This window comes from Balaenoptera ricei, chromosome 5 (genome assembly GCF_028023285.1).
Source record: "Balaenoptera ricei isolate mBalRic1 chromosome 5, mBalRic1.hap2, whole genome shotgun sequence".
Taxonomy (NCBI): domain Eukaryota; kingdom Metazoa; phylum Chordata; class Mammalia; order Artiodactyla; family Balaenopteridae; genus Balaenoptera; species Balaenoptera ricei.
In genome coordinates, this window is record NC_082643.1 from 70,123,612 (window position 1) to 70,145,067 (window position 21,456).

The 21,456-nt window shown below is 39.9% G+C and overlaps 1 protein-coding gene across 1 annotated transcript in view; it reads right to left on the reverse strand.

Moving 5' to 3' along the window:
* Nucleotides 1-3,887: 3,887 nt before the first annotated feature.
* The window catches only part of SPATA18 (spermatogenesis associated 18), a 34,741-nt gene continuing 17,172 nt past the window's right edge, over nt 3,888-21,456 (reverse strand). Inside the window, exons 5-13 of the mRNA XM_059924103.1 lie at nt 17,966-18,061; nt 15,796-16,035; nt 13,871-14,129; nt 12,212-12,370; nt 11,187-11,362; nt 8,843-8,966; nt 6,954-7,037; nt 4,269-4,314; nt 3,888-3,958 (exon numbers count right to left, since the gene is read on the reverse strand). Coding sequence (XP_059780086.1) covers nt 3,951-3,958; nt 4,269-4,314; nt 6,954-7,037; nt 8,843-8,966; nt 11,187-11,362; nt 12,212-12,370; nt 13,871-14,129; nt 15,796-16,035; nt 17,966-18,061 — 1,192 coding nt within the window. The 3' untranslated portion in view covers nt 3,888-3,950. The remainder of the gene's footprint in view (nt 3,959-4,268; nt 4,315-6,953; nt 7,038-8,842; nt 8,967-11,186; nt 11,363-12,211; nt 12,371-13,870; nt 14,130-15,795; nt 16,036-17,965; nt 18,062-21,456) is intronic.

Consider the following 21,456-nt stretch of genomic DNA (forward strand, 5'->3'; position numbering starts at 1 on the left):
AACAGAGCTGCAATGAACATTGTGGTACATGACTCTTTTTGAATTATGGTTTTCTCAGGGTATATGCCCAGGAGTGGGATTGCTGGGTCATATGGTAGTTCTATTTGTAGTTTTTTAAGGAACCTCCATACCGTTTTCCATAGTGGCTGTATCCATTTACATTCCCACCAACAGTGCAAGAGGGTTCCCTTTTCTCCACGTCCTCTCCAGCATTTATTGTTTGTAGATTTTTTTGATGATGGCCATTCTGACTGGTGTGAGGTGATATTTAATTGTAGTTTTGATTTGCATTTCTCTAATGATTAGTGATGTTGAGCATCCTTTCCTGTGTTTGCTGGCTGCCTGGTTTTGATACATTAATTGCCAGTGATACTGTGGAAAGTATGATATTCATGCTGGCACCCAGGGGGCAATTTTTTAAGCGTGAAATTATCGCATCACATTGCATTTGAAAGAAAATTAGTTCCTGCTTCATTTTCGATGCCCCTATTCACTCAGTGTATTAAGGCCAACAGCCTTCACCGTTTTGATATTTAAATGGCATATGCTGAATGTCACTTACCCTACCCGTATGGTTCCTGGGCTCACAGTTCAATGACCTAATGCAGTTTGGAATACTAACTTCTTAAAATCTCCTTAACACATTACCCTTAACTATAGGTATGATACTATTCAAAGTCATACTGCTAAGAAGTCTCCCATTCAACCCAAACTTTATAGAACACTATTGGCAGCAATCTGCCTTGCGAAGGATTTGCAGGTGCCTAAAAGTGAATTATAATGCTCTGCAACTTGCCATTTCTTAGGAATATGGCAGGTGGAGGACACAGCTGCAGTAATTGGAAGTATTAGATGGATCTCTGGGCCCCTCTCCCCGCACTCATTTTATGGCTGATGATGATCCTAGGATTATAGTTTCAGTAGATACTTGTAAAAAGACTGAGTAATTCACCTGTGAATGACATAACTGAGTTACATTCTTTTGTGACGTTCACCATATTTCTCCCATTGTCTTGCATAACTTTCTTATATATAGGTATTTGCCCCCCAAATTAATTCTTCAGTTGATATGTGGCGCTCTCTCTTTTAAATTTGCTCTACTGGCTGTATTTTTTTTTCTTTTTTCCATCATATATGCTCTCTATGACAGGAAAAACACAAAGGAATGCAACTGGACATGACAGTAAGCTCCAGAAGAGCCCGAACCTTGTCCATCACTACATCCCTAGCAGGACATACTGTATCTAGCACACAGGAGGTGCTCATTGCACTTGTGAATGTATGAATGAATGAATGAATGAACTAACCAATAAACAAAAGAACTGACGCTATAGGCCATGGAGGAACAAAAGAAAACAGGAGAGAATATTATTCTGAAATAAAAAGGCTTGGAAGAAGACCACATGGTGTATTGGATGAACAGGTTCCTAACCTATTTTACACTGAAGACACCTGGATTTCTTGTGGGGAGAAACTGAAATAATGTACATGAAAACAGTATAGAACTACTCAGAGAGAGTGTCTTGAATATGAAGACAATGAATTGTGAATAAAATAAGCTGAAGCTGATAATTAAGCTGCAGCATGGAATCACAACATCATGGAGTCAACCCCAGAGCAGAGGCACCATTGATATTTATTGAGGGAATTTGTGGCCCTGGTTCAGACCTCAGAAAATGGAGATGGGTGAAGGGAATCTGCAAGGAAAGCATTTCATTGCAAAGAACCTACAAGTACAGAAGCACTTTTTTTCTTAATTTTATTATTAGATGTTAAACTGGTAATACAAAAACTAACATTTATCCAGGTTACAAAGAAAGAGTTTATCATTTTTCAAAGTCACCAAGGTTAAGGTGCATTAAGATGTTAATGCATCTTTTTCCCAATCAGATGCATTCCCATATTTCACTCCTAAAAAATTCTGATATGTAGGCATTCTCATTATTTAATGAGATTTTAGAAAAGACCTTTTAACATATAACACATTCTATGGTTTTAATATACACCAGCTTCTCCAGGAATGCATTTACTATGTAAATTAAGGCACAGCTGTAAGTTTTTGTTCAAAACTTTACCAAGAGTTGTTCACCATTTCAGAAAACCCATGACATTAGTGTTTATGATATTGCCAGTACAACGCACATTGATCTGCATTTGTAGCTAGTAATTCTACATAAAGGCGTAAGCGTCTGATGACTTTATCTTCCGGGATAGTCATACCCAAGCTTTTTTGTTGAAATACGTTCTATTATATTAAAAACTGCTTTCCTTTTTTCTGATTTATATTACAGCTCAAGTACTATATTCGTTGTTTAAAAGTATATATGCCTATAAATCATATTAACTTTGAACATCATTTCAGAATAGCCAAAATAAAATATTTGTTATGAAAGAGGGCATGAGTCTGGGAGGGTTGAGAGAACCACTGATCCCATCCACCCTCGTCGCTATGCAGTGAAACTGAGGCTCGGAGAGATGCAGTAACTTGCTTAAGGCCACCAAGCAAGCTGATGACCAGGTCAGAACTGGAGTTACCTGGGCACTGAGTTCTCCTTCCAGCACGCAGCCCTGCCTCAAAGTGATGCCTACATAAATGCAGAGGGAGAACAATTAAGTTCATGCTTCAGAATGAGTTGGTGACCATTAGACCCAAGGGGTGGAGGCTGGGGAGGTCTCTCCGCGTCCCTGTGTCCCAGCACAAGAGGCAAGATGCTTTAGAGAAGATTTTTTTGGTTTTTTGTGGGGTTTTTTGTTTGTTTGTTTTCACCTAAAAAGCCCCAGGTGCTGGTTCTGGTGCTGAGCTTACACAAACTGAGCTGTGACCAGTTCAGCGCTTCTCTCTAAAAGGCACACAGCAAAAGCTGTCATTTGCAAAGCTTGTGTTTAAAACCAGCATTAAAGTGAAAAGAATTTAAAAAAAAAACAAAACAGAAAGAACATTATTCATCTTGAGAGAGCAACATTCCATTATAATCTTGAATGTGAACTTTTTCAACAGTACTTCACAGTGAAGAAATCAAGGGATAGACATTCAATTTAAAATCCATAAATGGTACCCTTAGCTTTTAGCCTTGAGTTTAAGTGTTTTTAGTCAGATGGAGTTCTTATGCGGTCTGAGTTTGTAAACAACCAGGTGGAATAGGTAAAGGGTGTGTCCCAGGAATCTTTTATATTTCACACATACATTAAAACTGCCCGAAATATTCCCAGGAGATAAACACAAGGTAATTAACATTTATATCCAAACTGGCTTCTATCCAAATCACAGCTCTGCATTTATGAAGCAAGAGAATTCTCTCAAGTAAGTAGCTTCAACAAACAGTGCTCAGTTCAGCCACACTGGGCACTTCACAGTAAGAAAAGAGAAGCGAGCCAATGAACTATATTCTCCTAAATCATCATCACCTACATTTAGCCTGAAGTCACTGCTATGCTATAAGTTCCCCAACCTGAGACTAGGGCTGTCTTCCAAACCCCCAAAGAAAATTAAAACACCCCAGATTGTTTTCCAGTTAAAGCTAAAACCAGCAATTATAATATTTATGATCAGTTTATAAACTGAAATGACTCCTCTTGTCTTTTGGACTTAGCATGGTAAAGATTTTCCACTTTAGTTCTTGTAGTTGCTATAAAAGAGCCTCGTATTTCAGGATGAGAATCCTGAACCTGTGTAATGGACTTTGCTTCGAATGAATATGATCCTAAATACCTAGGCAATTGTTTTTTTATCAAATTAATGGACTCAGTATCTATAAAATAAAATAAAATGCAATATATCTGAAGTTACAAATGCACTAAGCCAAAACATTTAACTCTCTGTGTGAAGTGATACACAGAATTGCCTTTTCACATTATCTTAAGTGAGGTCTGAGGCAGACAGCAGGCAGGCGGAGGCACTGGGTAAGTTGGCCGTTGCAGACGTCCTGGGCAGAGGAACATGGCTGGTGGTTTTAAAACCCTAGGGAGAAAAGTAAACGGTTTATTATTATGGTCCATTTCTTAGACTTTCTTTTGGGAAGACCTAAAAGAAAGGTGGGTGATTAATCTAAGTTTACATCAATCAAATCTCTCCATGAGAGCCTCTTCCTGTGTCACCCATGGCACCTGCCGTGGTACCATCCCGCGAGAAGGCCCAGAAATAAAAGGTGTGAAGTGGAGGTAAGAAATGTTCTCCAAGGAGCAAAACATTCATTTTGCTGCATGATGCTGAGTTCTAAAAGCAACAATAAAAAGCAGAAACTTTGTTCCATCTAGACCATCCTACTTACTTGGCAATCCATATCTTATTGGAGAAGGACTCCGGCTTCGAGATATCTGGAAAATATAAAAGTGTAGTGTGAATTACACAGTAGATGGAGCTCAAAGAAAGAATCCTTTTGATGTTTTTTTCCTAAAACCAGCTAAGGAGTTTATCTGAAGCAGTTTAGAACTATGATGGTTTCCCCCTGAGGTTGAGCCCTGTGATTGCTTTTATACTTCCTGAAGTAAATGGACACTCAACTTAGCTTAAATTTTATTATTAACTAAAAGTTGAGCTCAGTGGCCTAGTTTTTTGTTGGTTTTTGTTGCTGTGGTTGTTTTTAGTGGTTGCTAAACACTTTGAGACGGGATGCTCACTGGCCATACTGAAGTCTATGCTTTCCAGAAAATATTTATTATTATTATTAATTAAAGCTAAAATGATCCAATACTCTCTGGCACATCCTTTATATGAATTATATCATGTGTCCAAAATGCTGTCCTATGAAGGAGGGTCACTGGGAAGCCAGAAAAGAGCCATTTTTCAAATCTCACCTTTGCTTTCACTGAGGAAAACTACCCCCATACCTACAAGCCTGCGATGGCTCGGAAATAACTGACCGCAAGCATCATTCTTGCTGTGAGCTTTCAAGCACTTTAGATAAATAGACATTAACAAAGATGGAAGCTGTTCTGGATATGAGGTCTCAAACAAGTCAACAAGATTAACCAAAAATGTTTGTACCGGGCTTGTCGTAAAGAGATGATGCTGGAAAGGGACAGGATTTTGGCAGCAGTTTCACCTTTGAGAATCTACTTTAGTCTATCAAAAGTTTAAGTTTGCTCTCCCTGGGCACAAAGTTGGAAAAAGAGAGGATGGGTTCAAACATATACAGGTACTTATTACAGAGGGACATTGCCCATTGCTAAGCCTTCCAATGAGGGTCCAGAGTTAAAATTCACCATGGCTGTAAGTGCAACAGGTGTCTAATATTGCTCTTTCTTCTGATAGAACACTTCGTCTTAGAATGAGAATTGTAATTCTTCCAGTATAAAACTCGTAATATGTCTTTTTAATTTATCAGCCTGTTAAATGTACTCTCCTTTTGCTTTTTCCTACTGTGAATACCTATTTGGCAATAAGGATAATTAAGTTATATTAAAATCAGCAAGAGCTAAAGAACTGTGTCTGACACATGGCTTTCCATTCTCAGGCCATTTCTTTCATGTGGATAGTCGTCCCCAGTTTCCCAGCCCACAAAAATTCTGCCAGATCACATAACAACTCCCCCGTGAACTAAATCCAGAGGGAATCTCTACCTCCTCTGACAGCTTTAGCTGTCATTCAGTAACATTCAGTTACTTTGTTGAAATCATACTGATTTTCCTATATTGAAACTCATTCAGGGAAGAAACCATGTTTTAGTCATTTCTGTATTGCCCACACACACATACACACTAGCATCCATCCGATAACGGAAAAAATGTTTGATAAGAATGTTATCAGGGCTCTCCTGGTGGCACAGTGGTTAAGAATCCGCCTGCCAATGCAGGGGACACGGGTTCGAGCCCTGGTCCAGGAAGATCCCACATGCCGCGGAGCAACTAAGCCCTGGTGCTACAACTACTGAGCCTGCGCTCTAGAGCCCGCGAGCCACAACTACTGAGCCCGTGTGCTACAACTACTGAAGCCTGCGCACCTAGAGCCCGTGCTCCACAACAAGGGAAGCCACCACAATGAGAAGCCCGTGCACTGCAAAGAAGAGTAGCCCCCGCTCACCACAACTAGAGAAAGTCCGCACGCAGCAACGAAGACCCAATGCAGCCAAAAATAAATAAATAAATAAATTTATTTAAAAAAAAAAAAAGAACATTATCAAACATAATGTTTTGTTGAGAGGGGTTTAGAAGTTTAGGGCTAGAGTTGCATCGCTAGAGATAATTTCAGAGAAGTTGCCTTCTCTACCACTCTCCCTAAAACAAGTTTGAACAAATATTTAAAGAATTTTTATTTGAAGGAACAGCAAATTGTTAGCCTATCTGGTATCTTAACATGTCTTGGTCTAGATCTGTATTCAAAAGGCACTAACTAAATATTATGTGTTGAATGAATGAACAGTGGTGAATCATAATAATGTTAGTTTTTAGGGATATTATCTCCAAAGTTTTCAGAGATGTTTTTGCTGTTTTTTTTTTTTTTTTTTGATAGATGTGTTAGTAATCCTAAGAATGAATACACAGAGACTAATCCTAATTCTTTCTACTTTGAAGTTTGGAGGAAAATTAAGACCTGCAATGCCCTTTATACAGTATTGAAATCCAGACCATTTGAGCAATTTCTCCAAACTCATACAAGAAGTTCTAGAGATACCAGAGACTGATGTGTGCAGAGACCAGTTGACTAAGATGTCCTATTCTCTGTTCAGGAGACTCATAGCTAATAGCCCATTTTCATTTAAAGATAAAAATAAAACACGAAATAACTAAAGTCTATTATTCTTTCAACTAATGAAGAAAAATACTACCTCTACTTCCTTCTTTCTAGAATGATAAATTCCTTAGCCAAGGTAGTATAAAAATCAATCTGGGGTGATTGTAGTAGGTTCTCTTTCTACCTACAAACTTATCATCACCTCTTTTATAGGTGACTGTGGACCAAAAAAAACATCAACCATAAGATGATTTTGTGTAAAAATGATTAGACAGATACGTACCGTGCTTAAACTAATACGGCTACGAGGGCAGATGGGACTTAAGCTCCTGCTTCGACATCGACTTAGAGATCGCACTGAGTTCCACTAGAGAAAGAGAAAGAGAAAAATAGTCAATAGTTTGTGAAAGCCCAGGTGGCTTAAAACAATACTCATATCCCATAGAACGAACAAGAGGTTTTTCTGATATGATTACACTTGCCCGTTACTGGTCGTCAGTATGAGTACACTCATTTGCTATAGCTGCCCAATATTTGACAATAGCTCTAGGGTACTTCTCAAATAAAATCCCATTACAATGAACTTTGGGATATTCAAATTCATGATGCTAGTGGAACTTTGTTTTGATGAGTAAACTGTTAGAAATTACATTCAGGTTTGCAAGTGTTGGAGAACGTAAGCTCCATCTGGTCAGGAATTTGTGTTTGCTTTGTTCATTGCTGAATCCCCAGCACCTAAACACAGTGCTTGGGTCGTAAATAACTATTGAATAAAATGAATTAATGAATAAGTGAGTGAGTGAATCACTACTGTGGCCCACCTACTGTCCAACTAAGTTAATGAACAAAAAGAAAATTTTATTTCCTATAATGAGATTTTACTAGTCAAAGTCTTCTCATCAATTCCCGTCATTCAACCCTTTCCCAAGTTCTTGCTTTAAGGGTATTTTCTTTGTTTTAGGAGTTTAAGCTTGGGTAAATATTGGTGACATACTTGAGGGGAGAGAAGAAGGAAGTTAAAAGGCAATTGCTATTTGATGGAGAACATAGGAATAGTGGCTATTTCCTCTCCCTCCCTTCCAAATTGCACTGCAGACAGTCTACAACAAGAGTTTCTTAATAGAGGGTAATTGTTGTAAGGGCAAGAAGCACGTTTTATGAGCTCATTCATTGTAGAGCACGTGCGATTGCCAAGTCAACACAACCCAGTTTCTATGGGCTCAACTCTTACAGCACAGAATATTTTCATTGAGATACTTTATGCTACAGTGGGATGTTTAAGCTTAAGTTCTTAAGTTCTTTTAAATACACTACTCCGCTTCTCCACTTCATGTGTGAAAAGCTGCCATGAAGCACTTCCCCTATTCTCCAGGTCAAAGAGAACAGGAACTGAGACCACCAAGATGGTGGCTTTGCTCTGGACCTGGGAGCTCCTCTCCAGGATTCACTTAACTTCTAGGAAGGGCAGGGTAAAACTCCATAATGGGAACAATACAGAATATCCAAGCACCCGTAGCAACCAGTTCCAACATCCTCTCCCCACCTTAACACACACACTTACACACTTGCATACCTAAGACTCCATTCTGAAGGCTGTCCAATTATTTAACATGTTCAAAACATTCTACAGCCAATGTATATAGGAAGCAACCCTCCAAAACTGATTGGCTCCTCTCTCCCCACCTCCTCTGCCCTCTTTTTCTCCATCCCTCCCCTCCCTACACATCATACCAAGGAGAGAAAAACAGGACACATCCATCATATCCCAAAATACAGAACTATCAGTAAAAATTGGGCCAATTGTTTTCTGACAGTTAATTGATCACTTTTAAATGCTTAGAATTGTAGAGGGCCTCCAAAAGTTGAGCTCAAAGGGCTTTGCCCTTATAATAGCATAATATTTCTAAGACAGAGGAGGCAAATAGGACCAGTTCTATCTTGTAAATAAAGCAATAAACAAAGAAACGACTGCCAGGAAATGATGAAGACTCATGGAAGAATCAAAGAAAAGAATCTGTTCTTTCCCAGCCGGTCCCTTTCCTCTCCTTTGTACGAAATCTTATCAAATAACCCTTTATGAACTTCTTTTATAGAATCTCTGGGTTTATAAATGTTCTCGAACTTGTGAATCAAACACTTGTGATGAATTGTCACTATGCAAGGCCACCGTACAAAAGCCCCTCTCCTGGTGACAGCTTCTCCCTTCATAATGATACAGTCATTCTCCATGATAGCAGGCCACACGTGATAGAAGACCAAGGGAGCCGTGAAATCGGAGTCATAGCTTCGACGGTACCTATTTTAAACACCCAAAAGAACAAGAAAGAGAAGGTAAGCAGTTATGTAACCTAACTGGGAGGGAAGGGGACATCAGTATAAGTTTTCATCTTTTATTCTGCTCACATTTAGATAAATATGGATCCTGATTCTATTATTAAAGAGATAGTTGTGGGCTCCTAGAATAGGAACCAGTGATAACAAGGACCCGACATGGACTCACTAAAAACAAGTCATGTCATAGAGAACAGACTGGTGGTTGCTGAGGGGGAGGGGTTGTGGGAGGGATGCAGTGGGAGGTTGGGGTTAGTGGATGCAAACTAGCATATTTAGATGGATAAACAACAAGGTCCCACTGCAGAGCACAGAGAACTATATTCAATATCCTATGATAAACCATAATGAAAAAGAATATTTTAGAAAGAATGTATATAGAGATATGCATATGTGTAACTGAACCACTTCGCTGTAGAGCAGAAATTAACACAGCATTGTAGAACTGCAATGTGCTATCACTGCACGATGGAGCCACCCCAACACAATACTGTAAATCAATTATACTTCAATTTTTTTAAACTGACAAAAAAAAAGTCATGCCAGACTAGTCTTGTTCCTTCTCAGGATTACAAGAATTGTAATTCAGTCAAATGCTAGAGATAGAGACCATCTAAGTCCCACAGGCAACCTATAAGATTTCTCATGCTGGGGACTTCTCTGATGGCACAGTGGTTAAGAATCTGCCTGCCAATGCAGGGGACACGGGTTCGAGCCCTGGTCCGGGAAGATCTCACACGCCGCGGAGCAGCTAAGCCCGTGCGCCACAACTGCTGAGCCTGCGCTCTAGAGCCCGCGAGCCACAATTACTGAGCCCGCGAGCCACAACTACTGAGCCCACGTGCCGCAACTACTGAAGCCCATGCACCTAGAGCCTGTGCTCTGCAACAAGAGAAGCCACCGCAATGAGAAGCCTGCACACCTCAACGAAGAGTAGCCCCCGCTCGCCGCAACTAGAGAAAGCCCACGCGTAGCAACGGAGACCCAACGCAGCCAAAAATAAATAAATAAATAAATAGATTTATTTAAAAAAAAATTAAAAACAGAATTACCATATGATCCAGCAATTCCACTTCTAGGTATTTATCCAAAGAAAACTAAACACTAATTTGAAAAGATATATACACCCCCATGTTCATTGCTGCTTTATTTACAATAGCCAAGATGGACATCTAAATGTTCATTGATGGATTAATGGTTTAAAAAGTTGTGGTATCTACACAATGGGATACTATTTTGCTATTTAAAAAAAAGAGAATGAAATCTTGTCAACTGAGACAACATGGATGGACCTTGAGGGCATTATGAAATAAGTCAGACAGAGAAAGACAAATACCACACAATCTCACTTATATGTGGAATCTAAAGCAAACAAACAAACAAAAACCAAGCTCACAGATACAGAAAACAGATTAGTGGTTGCTGGACATGGGGGCAAAATGGGTTAAGGAGGTTCAAAGGTACAAACTTCCAGTTACAAAATAAATGTCATACAGACGTATAATTGTTAACAATATACTTAATAATACTGTATTGCAAATTTGAGAGTTGCTTAGAGAATAGATCTTAAAAGTTCTCATTGAAAGAAAAAAAAGTTTTGTAACTATATATGGTGACTGATGGTGATAATCATTTCACAATATATACAAATGTAGAATCATTATGTTGTAGACGTGAAACTAATACAATCTTATATGTCAATTATACCTCAATAAAAAAAATTTTAAACAATAAAAAGCAATACATGTCTGTATTTCTATAGCACTTTTCTTTTTTTTTTAACATCTTTATTGGAGTACAATTGCTTTATAATGGTGTGTTAGTTTCTGCTTTATAACAAAGTGAATCAGCTATACATATACATATATCCCCATATCTCCTCCCTAGCACTTTTCTTTTAAAGAGTTCCAAACAGACTACAGGTACTCATTAGTTCTCCCCAAGACCAATATGTTCAATGGAAATCATAACATCACCTCTGAAGCACATTTGACTGAGAAGGAAAACGACCCCAGAAGAGGGCCCTGCCCTGTAGTACAGAGAAGTATATGGCTGGGCCTGAAAATCAGGTAATGTTTGTTGATTTCCCCATCCAGAGTTCTTTTCCCTAAATTGTTCCCAGAGAATACAGACAAGATCATTTATTTATGAAGAATCCCTTAGCTTCTGCTCCTATGTCTCTTACTTGCAATCATTAAAAATTTCTCCATCGGCCCCAAATGCAATATCGAGGGGTGGGTCTAAAGTCTGCATTGCAAAGGCGATGCAACATATCTCATGGATGAAGTTACTGAGGAGGCAAAAGTCAACTTCAGGAGGGAATGAAATCTTGGGATTGACATTCATGGCTCGGATCACATCCTGAAAAACAAAAAGATGGCATCACCTTGTTACCAACCTGTGAAATACACACTGACAATCCTAAGGACGTTATGACTGATGGGAGGGTAAAAGAGCATGTGAGTTAAAACAAGGTAAACTAGAAGAGAAGTGCATGTGCTGAAAGGAGGAAGACTCATTAACAGAGAAGGAGGAAAGATGACAGAGGACAAATGATATACTAAAGGCCAAGAAAGTCTCCAAAAACAAAAAACTAAAGCAAAAACCCTTAGTAGCTTTCATTTATTATTTCCTTATTTTTCTATTCTGGGCAAGTTATATAATCGCCAATACAGGACTCTGACTTGTTCATAATCTATAATAATAACAATTATAATAGCTTACTCTTATTGAGAGTTTACTCTGTGCCAACTCTTGTGCTAAGCAAATTACCTGCTTCCTTTCATTTAATCCTCTCACAAACTCTATAGGGTCATGACCACTGTTGCTCCCATTTTAAGATTAGAAAACTAAAGCACAGAGAGGTTAGGTAAATGTGCAAGGTCACACAGCTAGTAAGTGGCAGAACCAGGATGCAAATCCATAACTATCTTTCCCAAAATCATTGCTCCTAAGCACTATGGTATTCTATCTTCCAATCTTAAGAGCCTGTCTGAAGAATTGAACTAGAAAGCTCAAAATATTTTCCTCATAATATGTCTAAGAAAGAAAGAGCCAATAATGACTGGTTCTACAAAATACATTGGATGCTCATTCCAGCTCTTCCATTACATAGATGCGATGCTAAGCTGGATGGATTTCTGAGTTATTAGTATTCATTACAAACAGCGGCAGCAGCAAACCAGTCCCAATAAAAGACCCAACACTTACATTAACACTGCTTTGGGAATCATATAGATCAAGATGACAAATGATATAATCCAAAACAGCATCCTCAAAGTCATTTGACCCTGCATAAGACGGTGTCAGCGATTTCCTCACACGGATCTTGAAGTGTCTGAATGCCACTTTAGCTACATGGAACGCCTCCTGCACATAAAAGTACAGCAAATTTATCTTGTGGGAGGAGGGAGGTAAAGAGGTCCAAAGCAAGGAATGAAGAAAGAATGCCCAACAAAAATTCAACATCATATTGGACTTCTGGTAACTAAACCCAGTGGTCAAAACTACTTTTAACCTGGGAGAAAATACATATCTAAATTGTGGAAAGTACATAAATACATATAAGACTATCCATATTCACTAATTTCAAGACAGTTGACCACTGTTCTGGTAATCCTGATTGCAAGAAGCAGGACAATGCAGGCATTCAAGGAAATAAAATCACCTGTGGTTACATAAATACTTGAAATATGCTAGTTGATGCTCTGATTCCACAGCAATATCATATTACTGGTCAAGAAATAAGAGAAAATTATCAATCTAGTGATCACGTCATACATAGACACATATCAAGCGTCTGACATGTTTCCTGGCATATATTAATTCAACAAATATTTATTAAATGCCTGTAATATAGCAGGCACGGGGAAAACTCAGTTATGCATGAAAGATATAGCCTCTACAATTACAGAACTTTAACCAACTCAGTACATGATTCTTAATTATATAAATTATATATAAGTTAAATAATTCTTAATGATATAAATTATTTTTTCTGTAAAAAGCCAGATAGTAAATATTTTAGGCTTTGCAGGTCACATAATTGTCTCTGTCACTTTTTTTTTTTTTACAACCCTTTAAAATGTAAAACCATTCTTATATGTTAGCTCTTGGGTGGTATTTCTCTTAGAATTACAGATCAGGGCCAGATACAGCCCAGGGGTCATAGTTTGCTGACTCCTGATATAAATGAATAAATATAGGATAAAGTCCGGTAGATTCTGATAATTCCACTCTCACACCAATATTTTGTTTTGTTTGTTAATATTTAGCTGCTCTCATTACAGACTCTTAGTATCTCCGTATGGTACCCACAGAATAAACACATTTGTTTTGGATTTTAAGATTATATATGAGCATTTTTTAATCTTGCCATACTCAAGTAGTTAGCAGTTCTAGTATCTACTCTTAGTTAAATAAACAGAATAGTGAACAAAATCACAGCCTTTTGATTTTTCTAAGAAGGGAAGGTAACCTATCAAATGATAGCCCTTAGCAATAATATATCCATTGTGCGTACATATACCCATATTACAATAGAAGATCCAGTGCGAATCAGCTTGGATGGGTATATACCCATCTGAGATAGTCCTACATTTATGGATGCTTCAACAAATGTCTGGTCAACATAGGTATTAACATCTATGAATAGTTATTGAGTGTGAAAAATAATTCATGGCAAATATCTGTAATGGAAGGAAGGCAGGGGGGGAGGGAGGGAGGAGACAGATGGAAACCCACCCTCCTTCAGTGACCTCAGGCCCTACCAGTCTTTTTTCAGCCGTCCTGTTCAGTTGACCCAAGCACTGCCTGGCCGCAGCGCCCTTGGACCGCGGAAGTGCAGCGGCGCGCGCGAGGCTCACGTACCACTGCCGCGATGTAGATGATCCGCTGCACCGTCTCGGCTTTGTCGATGCAGCGCCGCAGCAGGCATTGCGCGTCCAGGCGGGTCTGAGAATAGGCGTCGCTGAACCGGGACAGCAGGGCGGCCTTGCGCGCCGCGCTGGACAGTTTGGCGCGACTCGGAGACGGGCTCCTGACCTTCGCGACCGCGGTGGAGGGGCTGGCGGACCGGCTGCGGCCGCGGCTGCGAGGGTCAGGGCTCGGAGACCCGCTCCTGGCGGACCTGTTGGTGAGCAAGAATCAGGCAGGGAAGCGCTCTGATTCCCTTCACTCTCTTGTTCCTAGACTCGGCTGCTTCTCTCCCCGTAAACCAGAAGCCATGGGAGCAGGGAGAGCAGCTCCCTATGAGAGGCACTGTGTCTCTATAAGGCCTCAAATAGGACCACAAACAAAAAACAATACTCTATACTTGCCTGGTGCATTAGAATTTATAACACACTGTCACTCACTCAGCGCATCAATTTATCCTTCAAGCAGCCAGGTTGGCCCTTTTACAGATGAGGAAGTTGAGGCTCAGAAATGCTAAGAGGGCTGTCCTAGAGTAACACAGCTAGCAAGAGCTAGAGTTAAATAAAAAGTCCGATTTTCAGTATTTCTTACCCCAACCTTGGGCCACTAACACATCACTGAGCTTTCTGGTATAAAATGAGATGAACGCTGATTGAACAATGAGAAAGAAAATCTGTGTTCTCCTTCCATAGCAATGGAACCATTTGCAGTCATTTTCTCCTCTGCAGGTCCTCCATTTTCACCTACAAAATTTGTGCCCTATTTTGGGATGGTGGGGAGGTTATCAAGTGAGCTAATGCATGTGGAAGTAACTTGGTGAATCGAAAAGCACTGTATCAGTGAAACGTATATTGCTACCAAGTACAAAGTAAATGATCAGACTAGCTAGTCCAAAGGGAATGGGCCACCAAAAAGAGAAGTTTTGTAGAAGGAACTGTGGGGCAAAAGGTAGTACAAGCAGACTCTCTGAAGGTGGAAAGGGGACAAAAAAGCCCTCATTTATAGTGTTTGCCAGTTTCCATGGTGCAACAAATACTCTCACCATAGCCAATTTCAAACTATCAATGTGACGTCACTGAACCCAGAGTTAGGTAGAAATGCACAGAATCCGTTCCCAGAGCTAGTACAAGCTGGCACTCGCACAACACTGATGGAGGGATTCCCCAAAATGAAAGCCTAAGGTGACATTTAGGGGAATGGAGAACAGGGTTAGGGGTGGCTTTGATAGCCTGAATCTGGGTACACTGTGGGGCTGGGGGGGAAGAGGGGAAGTGTTAGAAAGAACAAGGAAAATGCAGAAACTCCTAAGAGAGAAATACTCTACTTTGTCCTCACTTAACACTGTCTGAATGACCTGTCTTAACGTTCTGTCCATCAGTAGAAGGGACTTTCACATTCCCTTACCTACTCATTCCATCAAACAAAGTGAGATGTAAAAAGGCAATACCCTCTAGTAAAATGACAGTTGGTCATCCTGGCGAGAGAACTCGTAGAACTCAGAGAACAAGATCCTTCCCCTATCATGGAACAGTCTTTCAACATGGGTACCGCCTTTTGCATTATAGGCACTCAAATCTGGTATCAAGACAAAGAACCTTCCTTTTGCACGTCTTAGTTTCATTCCTTAAGCTTCAATGTCAGTCCGAAATTAATTAGTGCCCAAGTATTGTCAGTCCACGAGGTATTTTCTCTATGGAAGCGTGAAGTTAGAGAAAACAATCCCTCTACAATTCAAAGTTTTCCATATTATTGGGGTTCGCACTCAGGATGTCACTTTATTTTTCTTTTTTCTTTTTCTTTTTTCCTTTTCCAAGCCAGGCTTTTATCACTAACTCAACAAAAGGAGCTTAAATGAAAAGATCTGTGAGACTTTGTCAGACCTTCCTTGGAGTACAGATTTTTCAGTGGACAGAACAGCTATCTCGTCCTTCAGCGTTCGGAGCTGCTTCTCATAATCGCGTATCGCTTCTGCCTTCCACTGGTCTACGCTCCACCCGTCCGCGCCCATCTGCTCCGAGCCCCACAGCTCCTCTCTCCTACGCTCGGAGCCCCGCTTCTCTGAGCTCCTATGCTCTGAGTGTCTGTGGCGAGATTCCTCCTGGGCTTGAAGAGATTTAAGCCTGAACAGAAAAAAAAGTTTGAAAGAAAAGAGAGAAAGGGAGGGATGGAGGAAAGGTAATAAACAGCAATTGGCCTACTTAAGGAGGCTGCTCTATTTAGTGTGCTGCTATTGCCCTGGGAAACTCAGATGGAAATACATAGGATCAAACACAAATTAACAAAGAGCAGAATTGCCAGGGTCAGGGTGCCACTTCATGTCTGCAGCTTGCATGAGAAAAGGCTCCTGAAGAAAAGATAGGCATGCAAATCCTCTAGCCAAAGCAGAGTGGGCAGAGTTATGAAGTCTTTGCAGAAGCAAAGCAGAGACATACTATTCTACGTTGGACGGCTTCACTGCACAAAACTCTGGAAGGCCTGTGACCTCCAAAACCTAGTCCAGAAGCTGGTCAAAGATATAATCTATTCTCACTGGCTCTTCTATTCTCTGAACAGATGGAATGTGGGGGGAAACTGCAGTGGAAATTGAATACCATCCACAACACTAAACAGAAGTGTGGACCTATGAAAATAATGGACTACTATGGAAAAGAGTAAAGCTTTAGAAATAAAACTGGCATCCTCATTAATACAAAAAGGTATGACCATCATACAAGGGAGCAAAAGCCGTAAGAAGAGAACATGCTGTGATGAAAATAACAGTGATGTAAGAAGAAAAGGGAAGGGGTAAGATTAAGAAGGATGTAGAGGGCTTCCCTGGTGGCACAGTGGTTGAGAATCTGCCTGCCAATGCAGGGGACACGGGCTCGAGCCCTGGTCTGGGAAGATCCCACGTGTCGCGGAGCAGCTGGGCCCGTGAGCCACAACTACTGAGCCTGCACATCTGGAGCCTGTGCTCCGCAACAAGAGAGGCCGCGACAGTGAGAGGCCCGCACACCGCGATGAAGAGTGGACCCCGCTTGCCGCAACTAGAGAAAGCCCTTGCACAGAAACGAAGACCCAACACAGCCAAAAATAAAAATAATAAATAAATTTAAAAAAAAAAAAAAGAAGGATGTAGAAAAACTAAAAATGCAATAGCAGAATTAAAAGCTGCCCTAGAAACAGTAAAGAACAGAATTGCTGAGGAATTGTGCTGAAGGAATTGCTGAGTAATATGATCAAAGAATTTGAGAAGCTGTATCAACTAGGAAATGAGATTAGTGCTCCAAGCTAAAATTTATGGATGTTCCTGAAGAAATCAGAACAATTGGAACATGTATGAAGGCAATAGAAAGGTGTGTATATATGTGTGTGTGTGTATATATATATATATATATATATATATATATATATATATATTTTTTTTTTTTTTTTTTTTTTTTTTTTTTTTTACTGCAACTCCCATTTGCTCTTTTTGGGGGAAAAAAAAATCAAAGTTAAGATTGAAAAAAGTGTGCCCTTAAAGGATCAGTGTTTATTTTCCCCTTCTAGAAATTTATCTTTAGAGGATAATCTGAAATTTAAACTAAGATTTGCCACAAAAAATTATTTCTAATGCTGAAAATTGGCATCAAAGTAAATATTCCATGTTAGGGAAATACCCAAATGAGGAAATATGATGTACCTATTTAAGACTAAGCTCTGCTTTATTTTTTCTTAGTAATAGAGAAAAATGTTAAATGAAACAATGGGGTCCACAATTGTATACTTACATTTTGTTGTCTTAACTTTATTTTTAATGTACTAATTGGAAGAAATAGCAAATGGTGACAGTAACTGGCTCTGGAATTATGAGGGCTAAGGTTCCTTTCTACTATGTTGTACTTTGAAGATTTTCTATAGTAGATAAGTATTGTTTTGTAGTAAGAAAAATATATAAACCATTAATAAAAACATTGCTGCCTTTCCTCTTTATGGACAGATTCTTTCATATTGTAATGGAGCACCAAAAAAGCTAAATTCAAAGGTTAATCAGCAGCCTGCAATAATCCTGTCATTATTTTTTCTTACTGCTTTCTTAGCTGATTTATTTCCTCCTCTGCAGTCAGAAGGGATATGGCCGATCTGTTCTTGGGTTCTTCAAGAGTCTTTTCAGTTTCAGCCATACTGTAAGAGAAATCAGTAACTAAAGACAGATTTCCCAAAATTGGCAGACTTTCTAAATCAAGGCATAGGTTCTCTTGGGAACTTTTGCCATATGATATAAATTCAATATAAACAACATCAAATTATAAGACATCTGCATTCAATTAGATGATATTACAAATATTATGGCACACTAGTATGCAAAAACATGCTAGCACCTTTCCTCGATGTCAAACACAAAGAAATTACAGAGCTACTACCTCTAAAAGACTATGTAATAATTACTGGTATTAGAATGTAAAAGACAAACTTGTTCAGTTTCTCCTTCTCATCCTCCTAATTCATCTGCTCTAATTACACCGAATCCCCAGGTTGCCTCTCTCTATAAAATCTCCATTTTTCTGTAATATACTAATACCTATTCTTATTACTTTGCACTGTAGAGCTGCATTTGACTTAATTTTCCCAGATTTACTAAATATAGAAAAATTATTTGCCCGCCTATAAAAAAGTCCTCCACTATTACACTCGACTACCAAGTACTTCGTGTCTTCCTGCCTCTGACTTCCACCACTAAATGAGCACAGTTTTCCTGAGTTTTCAACCTAGCTTAGTCCTTGTTAGTTTCAAGGACTCTCCTCGTTGTAGACAAATCATAATAAATCATACTATTTCTTTAGGAAGTGAGAATGTGATGGATGCCATTGGATGAAGACCAATGGTTCTCAATGAGGTTGTCCTAGTACAGTGAGAGGCTGTGGATTGGCAAAGGTTTTTGGACTTCTCTGACCTTGCATCCCTGGAACACCCAGTATTTTTCATCATAGTAGTTCTGAAGCTAAGAGATTGCAACTGCTATCCAAACTCACACCAGTCTTCCTCCCTACACTTGGATGGAAGCATGGAAGGTCAAACACTGGCCTCCCCTATACAGTGAGGCAGACTGAGAAATAATGGGACAGCAGGATCCCTATCAAGTTCACACAGATCCGATGAGACAATGCAGGAGGTGGTGTGAGTTTCCCCAAATTCCATCTCATCCCCTTCTCCTCTAACAAACGCCCACTCATCCAATGAGTGCCTCTCCAAAGGCCACACCTGACTCTCAAGCAAAGTTTGTCTTCCCTTCTCCTGAGCCCCTCCAACACTTGTTCATATCTGTAATCTCATTACAAACACACTGTGAACTACTTGAAGGCAAAGATTTTATTTTATTCATCTCTTTATCCCCAGCTCCTAAAACAGTACCTGTCATATAGATTTTTTTAAAAAACTGAAAAACTGAATGAATGAATGAATGAATGAAATGTCTGAAGTCTAAAATAAAACCAGAGGAGCAATAACTTCACAATAGGGATGCTGGCGATTGTAAGGAAATTGCTGTGATTTAATTTCAATGTGAATATGTTATAGATTTTTTAAAGTATATATGGGAAAATGAACATTTTTATCAAGAGAAAACTGTGGAAAATTAAAAGAAGAAAATAGACCAAGAAAGGAAGAAGAGTATGAACAGTAATCGGGTTTTTTTCTCTCAAGACATGGCATACATGTGTGAGCACATATATATATACAAGAAAATATATATGCCAACTTGGCCCCCTTGGACGATATACAGAGAGAAGAAAGGAGATACCTTCATGTGACAAGCATTGTTTTAAGCAGGCTAACACATTTATTTTTTGTTATGGATTTATTCATTCATTGAGCAAGTTATTGAGAATTTACTATGTGCCAGGTACGATGCTAGATGCTGGAGATACAAGTGTCAGAATAGTGATACAGGACAGTAACACTTTGGAGCTTCCAGTCTAGTGGATCATAAATATTCAAACAAATTTTTCAAAGTTCCAACTTGCAATAAGTGCTATTCTTAGATGACTGTGAAAGAGAATTAGAAGAGAGGGAGAGGAAAGACCATTCAATGTATAGTGGTCACAGACTCTGAGAAAGTCACATTTAAGCTGAAACCTAAAGGACAAGAAAAAGCCAGCCAGGCAAAGAGCCAGCAGAAGACTTCCATTTCTCTGAAAATGCACAGGCAAAGGCCTCGAGGTGAGGAAATAGACAGAAGACAAGGTGAGGGGAACTTGGCATGAGATGAGGGTGGAGCAGGAGGTAGGTTCAGATCACGCAGGGCTGGGAGAGCCCTGGGAAGGAATTTAGAATTTTTTTCTAAGTACGAAAAGAAGCAACTAACAGCTTTTAAGCCAGGGGGTGACTTGCTACAATAAAAGTATATCTATACTTGCTGTGTGGAAAATGAGTTGTAGTAGAGCAAGAATGGACCCAGGGAAGCCAGTTGGAAGGCAACTGGCTGAGGCAAAAGGTAACAGCGACTTGAATGAGGGCAGTGGTAGTAGAATAGAAAGGAACATGTGTGGGAGACGTTTAGGAGGTAGATTCCACTGGATGTTCTAATATATTGGACATAGGAAATGAGGACAGGTGAGATTTCTAACCAGAGTCCCAAAATAAAATCCAGCAGTCTTCCCTTGTCTAGGGCTCGTCAAACCTGAGCAGACCCGTCCCCATTCGGCACTCTGTTGGAATTTGCACCTTTGGAACCGAGTCACAGCTAAACTGGTCTCCACAGGGTTAGACATGGGAACCTCCTGGGGTGGGCCCCTCATTCCACACTAGGTAGCACCCTGGATTTAGAGACAGGTAGGCAGAGCAGTGGAGGAGAGAGCTGGCTACCGTAGAATGTGGGGAACAGCCTCCGTCATTTCTGATGCCTTAAAAAGTGGAACATGAACCACACGTGGGTTAAAAAACAAACCAAAACAAAAATAGGGAAAAGCACCTTCCTGTGTGCAACTTTCAAATGGGGGAGGGCAGTGTGTATACAGATAGGGAGAGTATACATACAAATGATAAAGCAGGGACTTCCCTGATGGCGCAGTGGTTAAGAATCTGCCTGCCGGTGCAGGGGAAACAGGTTCGAGCCCTGGTCCGGGAAGATCCCACATGCCGCGGAGCAACTAAGCCCATGCACCACAACTACTGAGCCCGTGCCCCACAACTACTGAGCCCGTGCCCCACAACTACTGAAGCCCGCATGCCTAGAGCCCGTGCTCCTCAACAAGAGAAGCCACAGCAATGAAAAGCACGCACACCGCAACGAAGAGTAGCCCCCGCTTGCTGCAACTGGAGAAAGCCTGAATGCAGCAACGAAGACCCAACGCAGCCAAAAATAAATAAATTTAATTAATTTAAAAATGATAAAGTAAACGGGGCAAGGGGCATATGAAAGGGTATATGGATGTTCTTAGTACTATTCTTGCAAATTTTCTGTATTTGAAATTATTTCCAAATAAAAAGTTTTTTTTAAAAAAGCGTGCAGTCATAGTTTTTGGTCCACGATGCCCCTGATGGGTAACTACACAGCCATAGTGACAAGAGAGGCAGGTAGG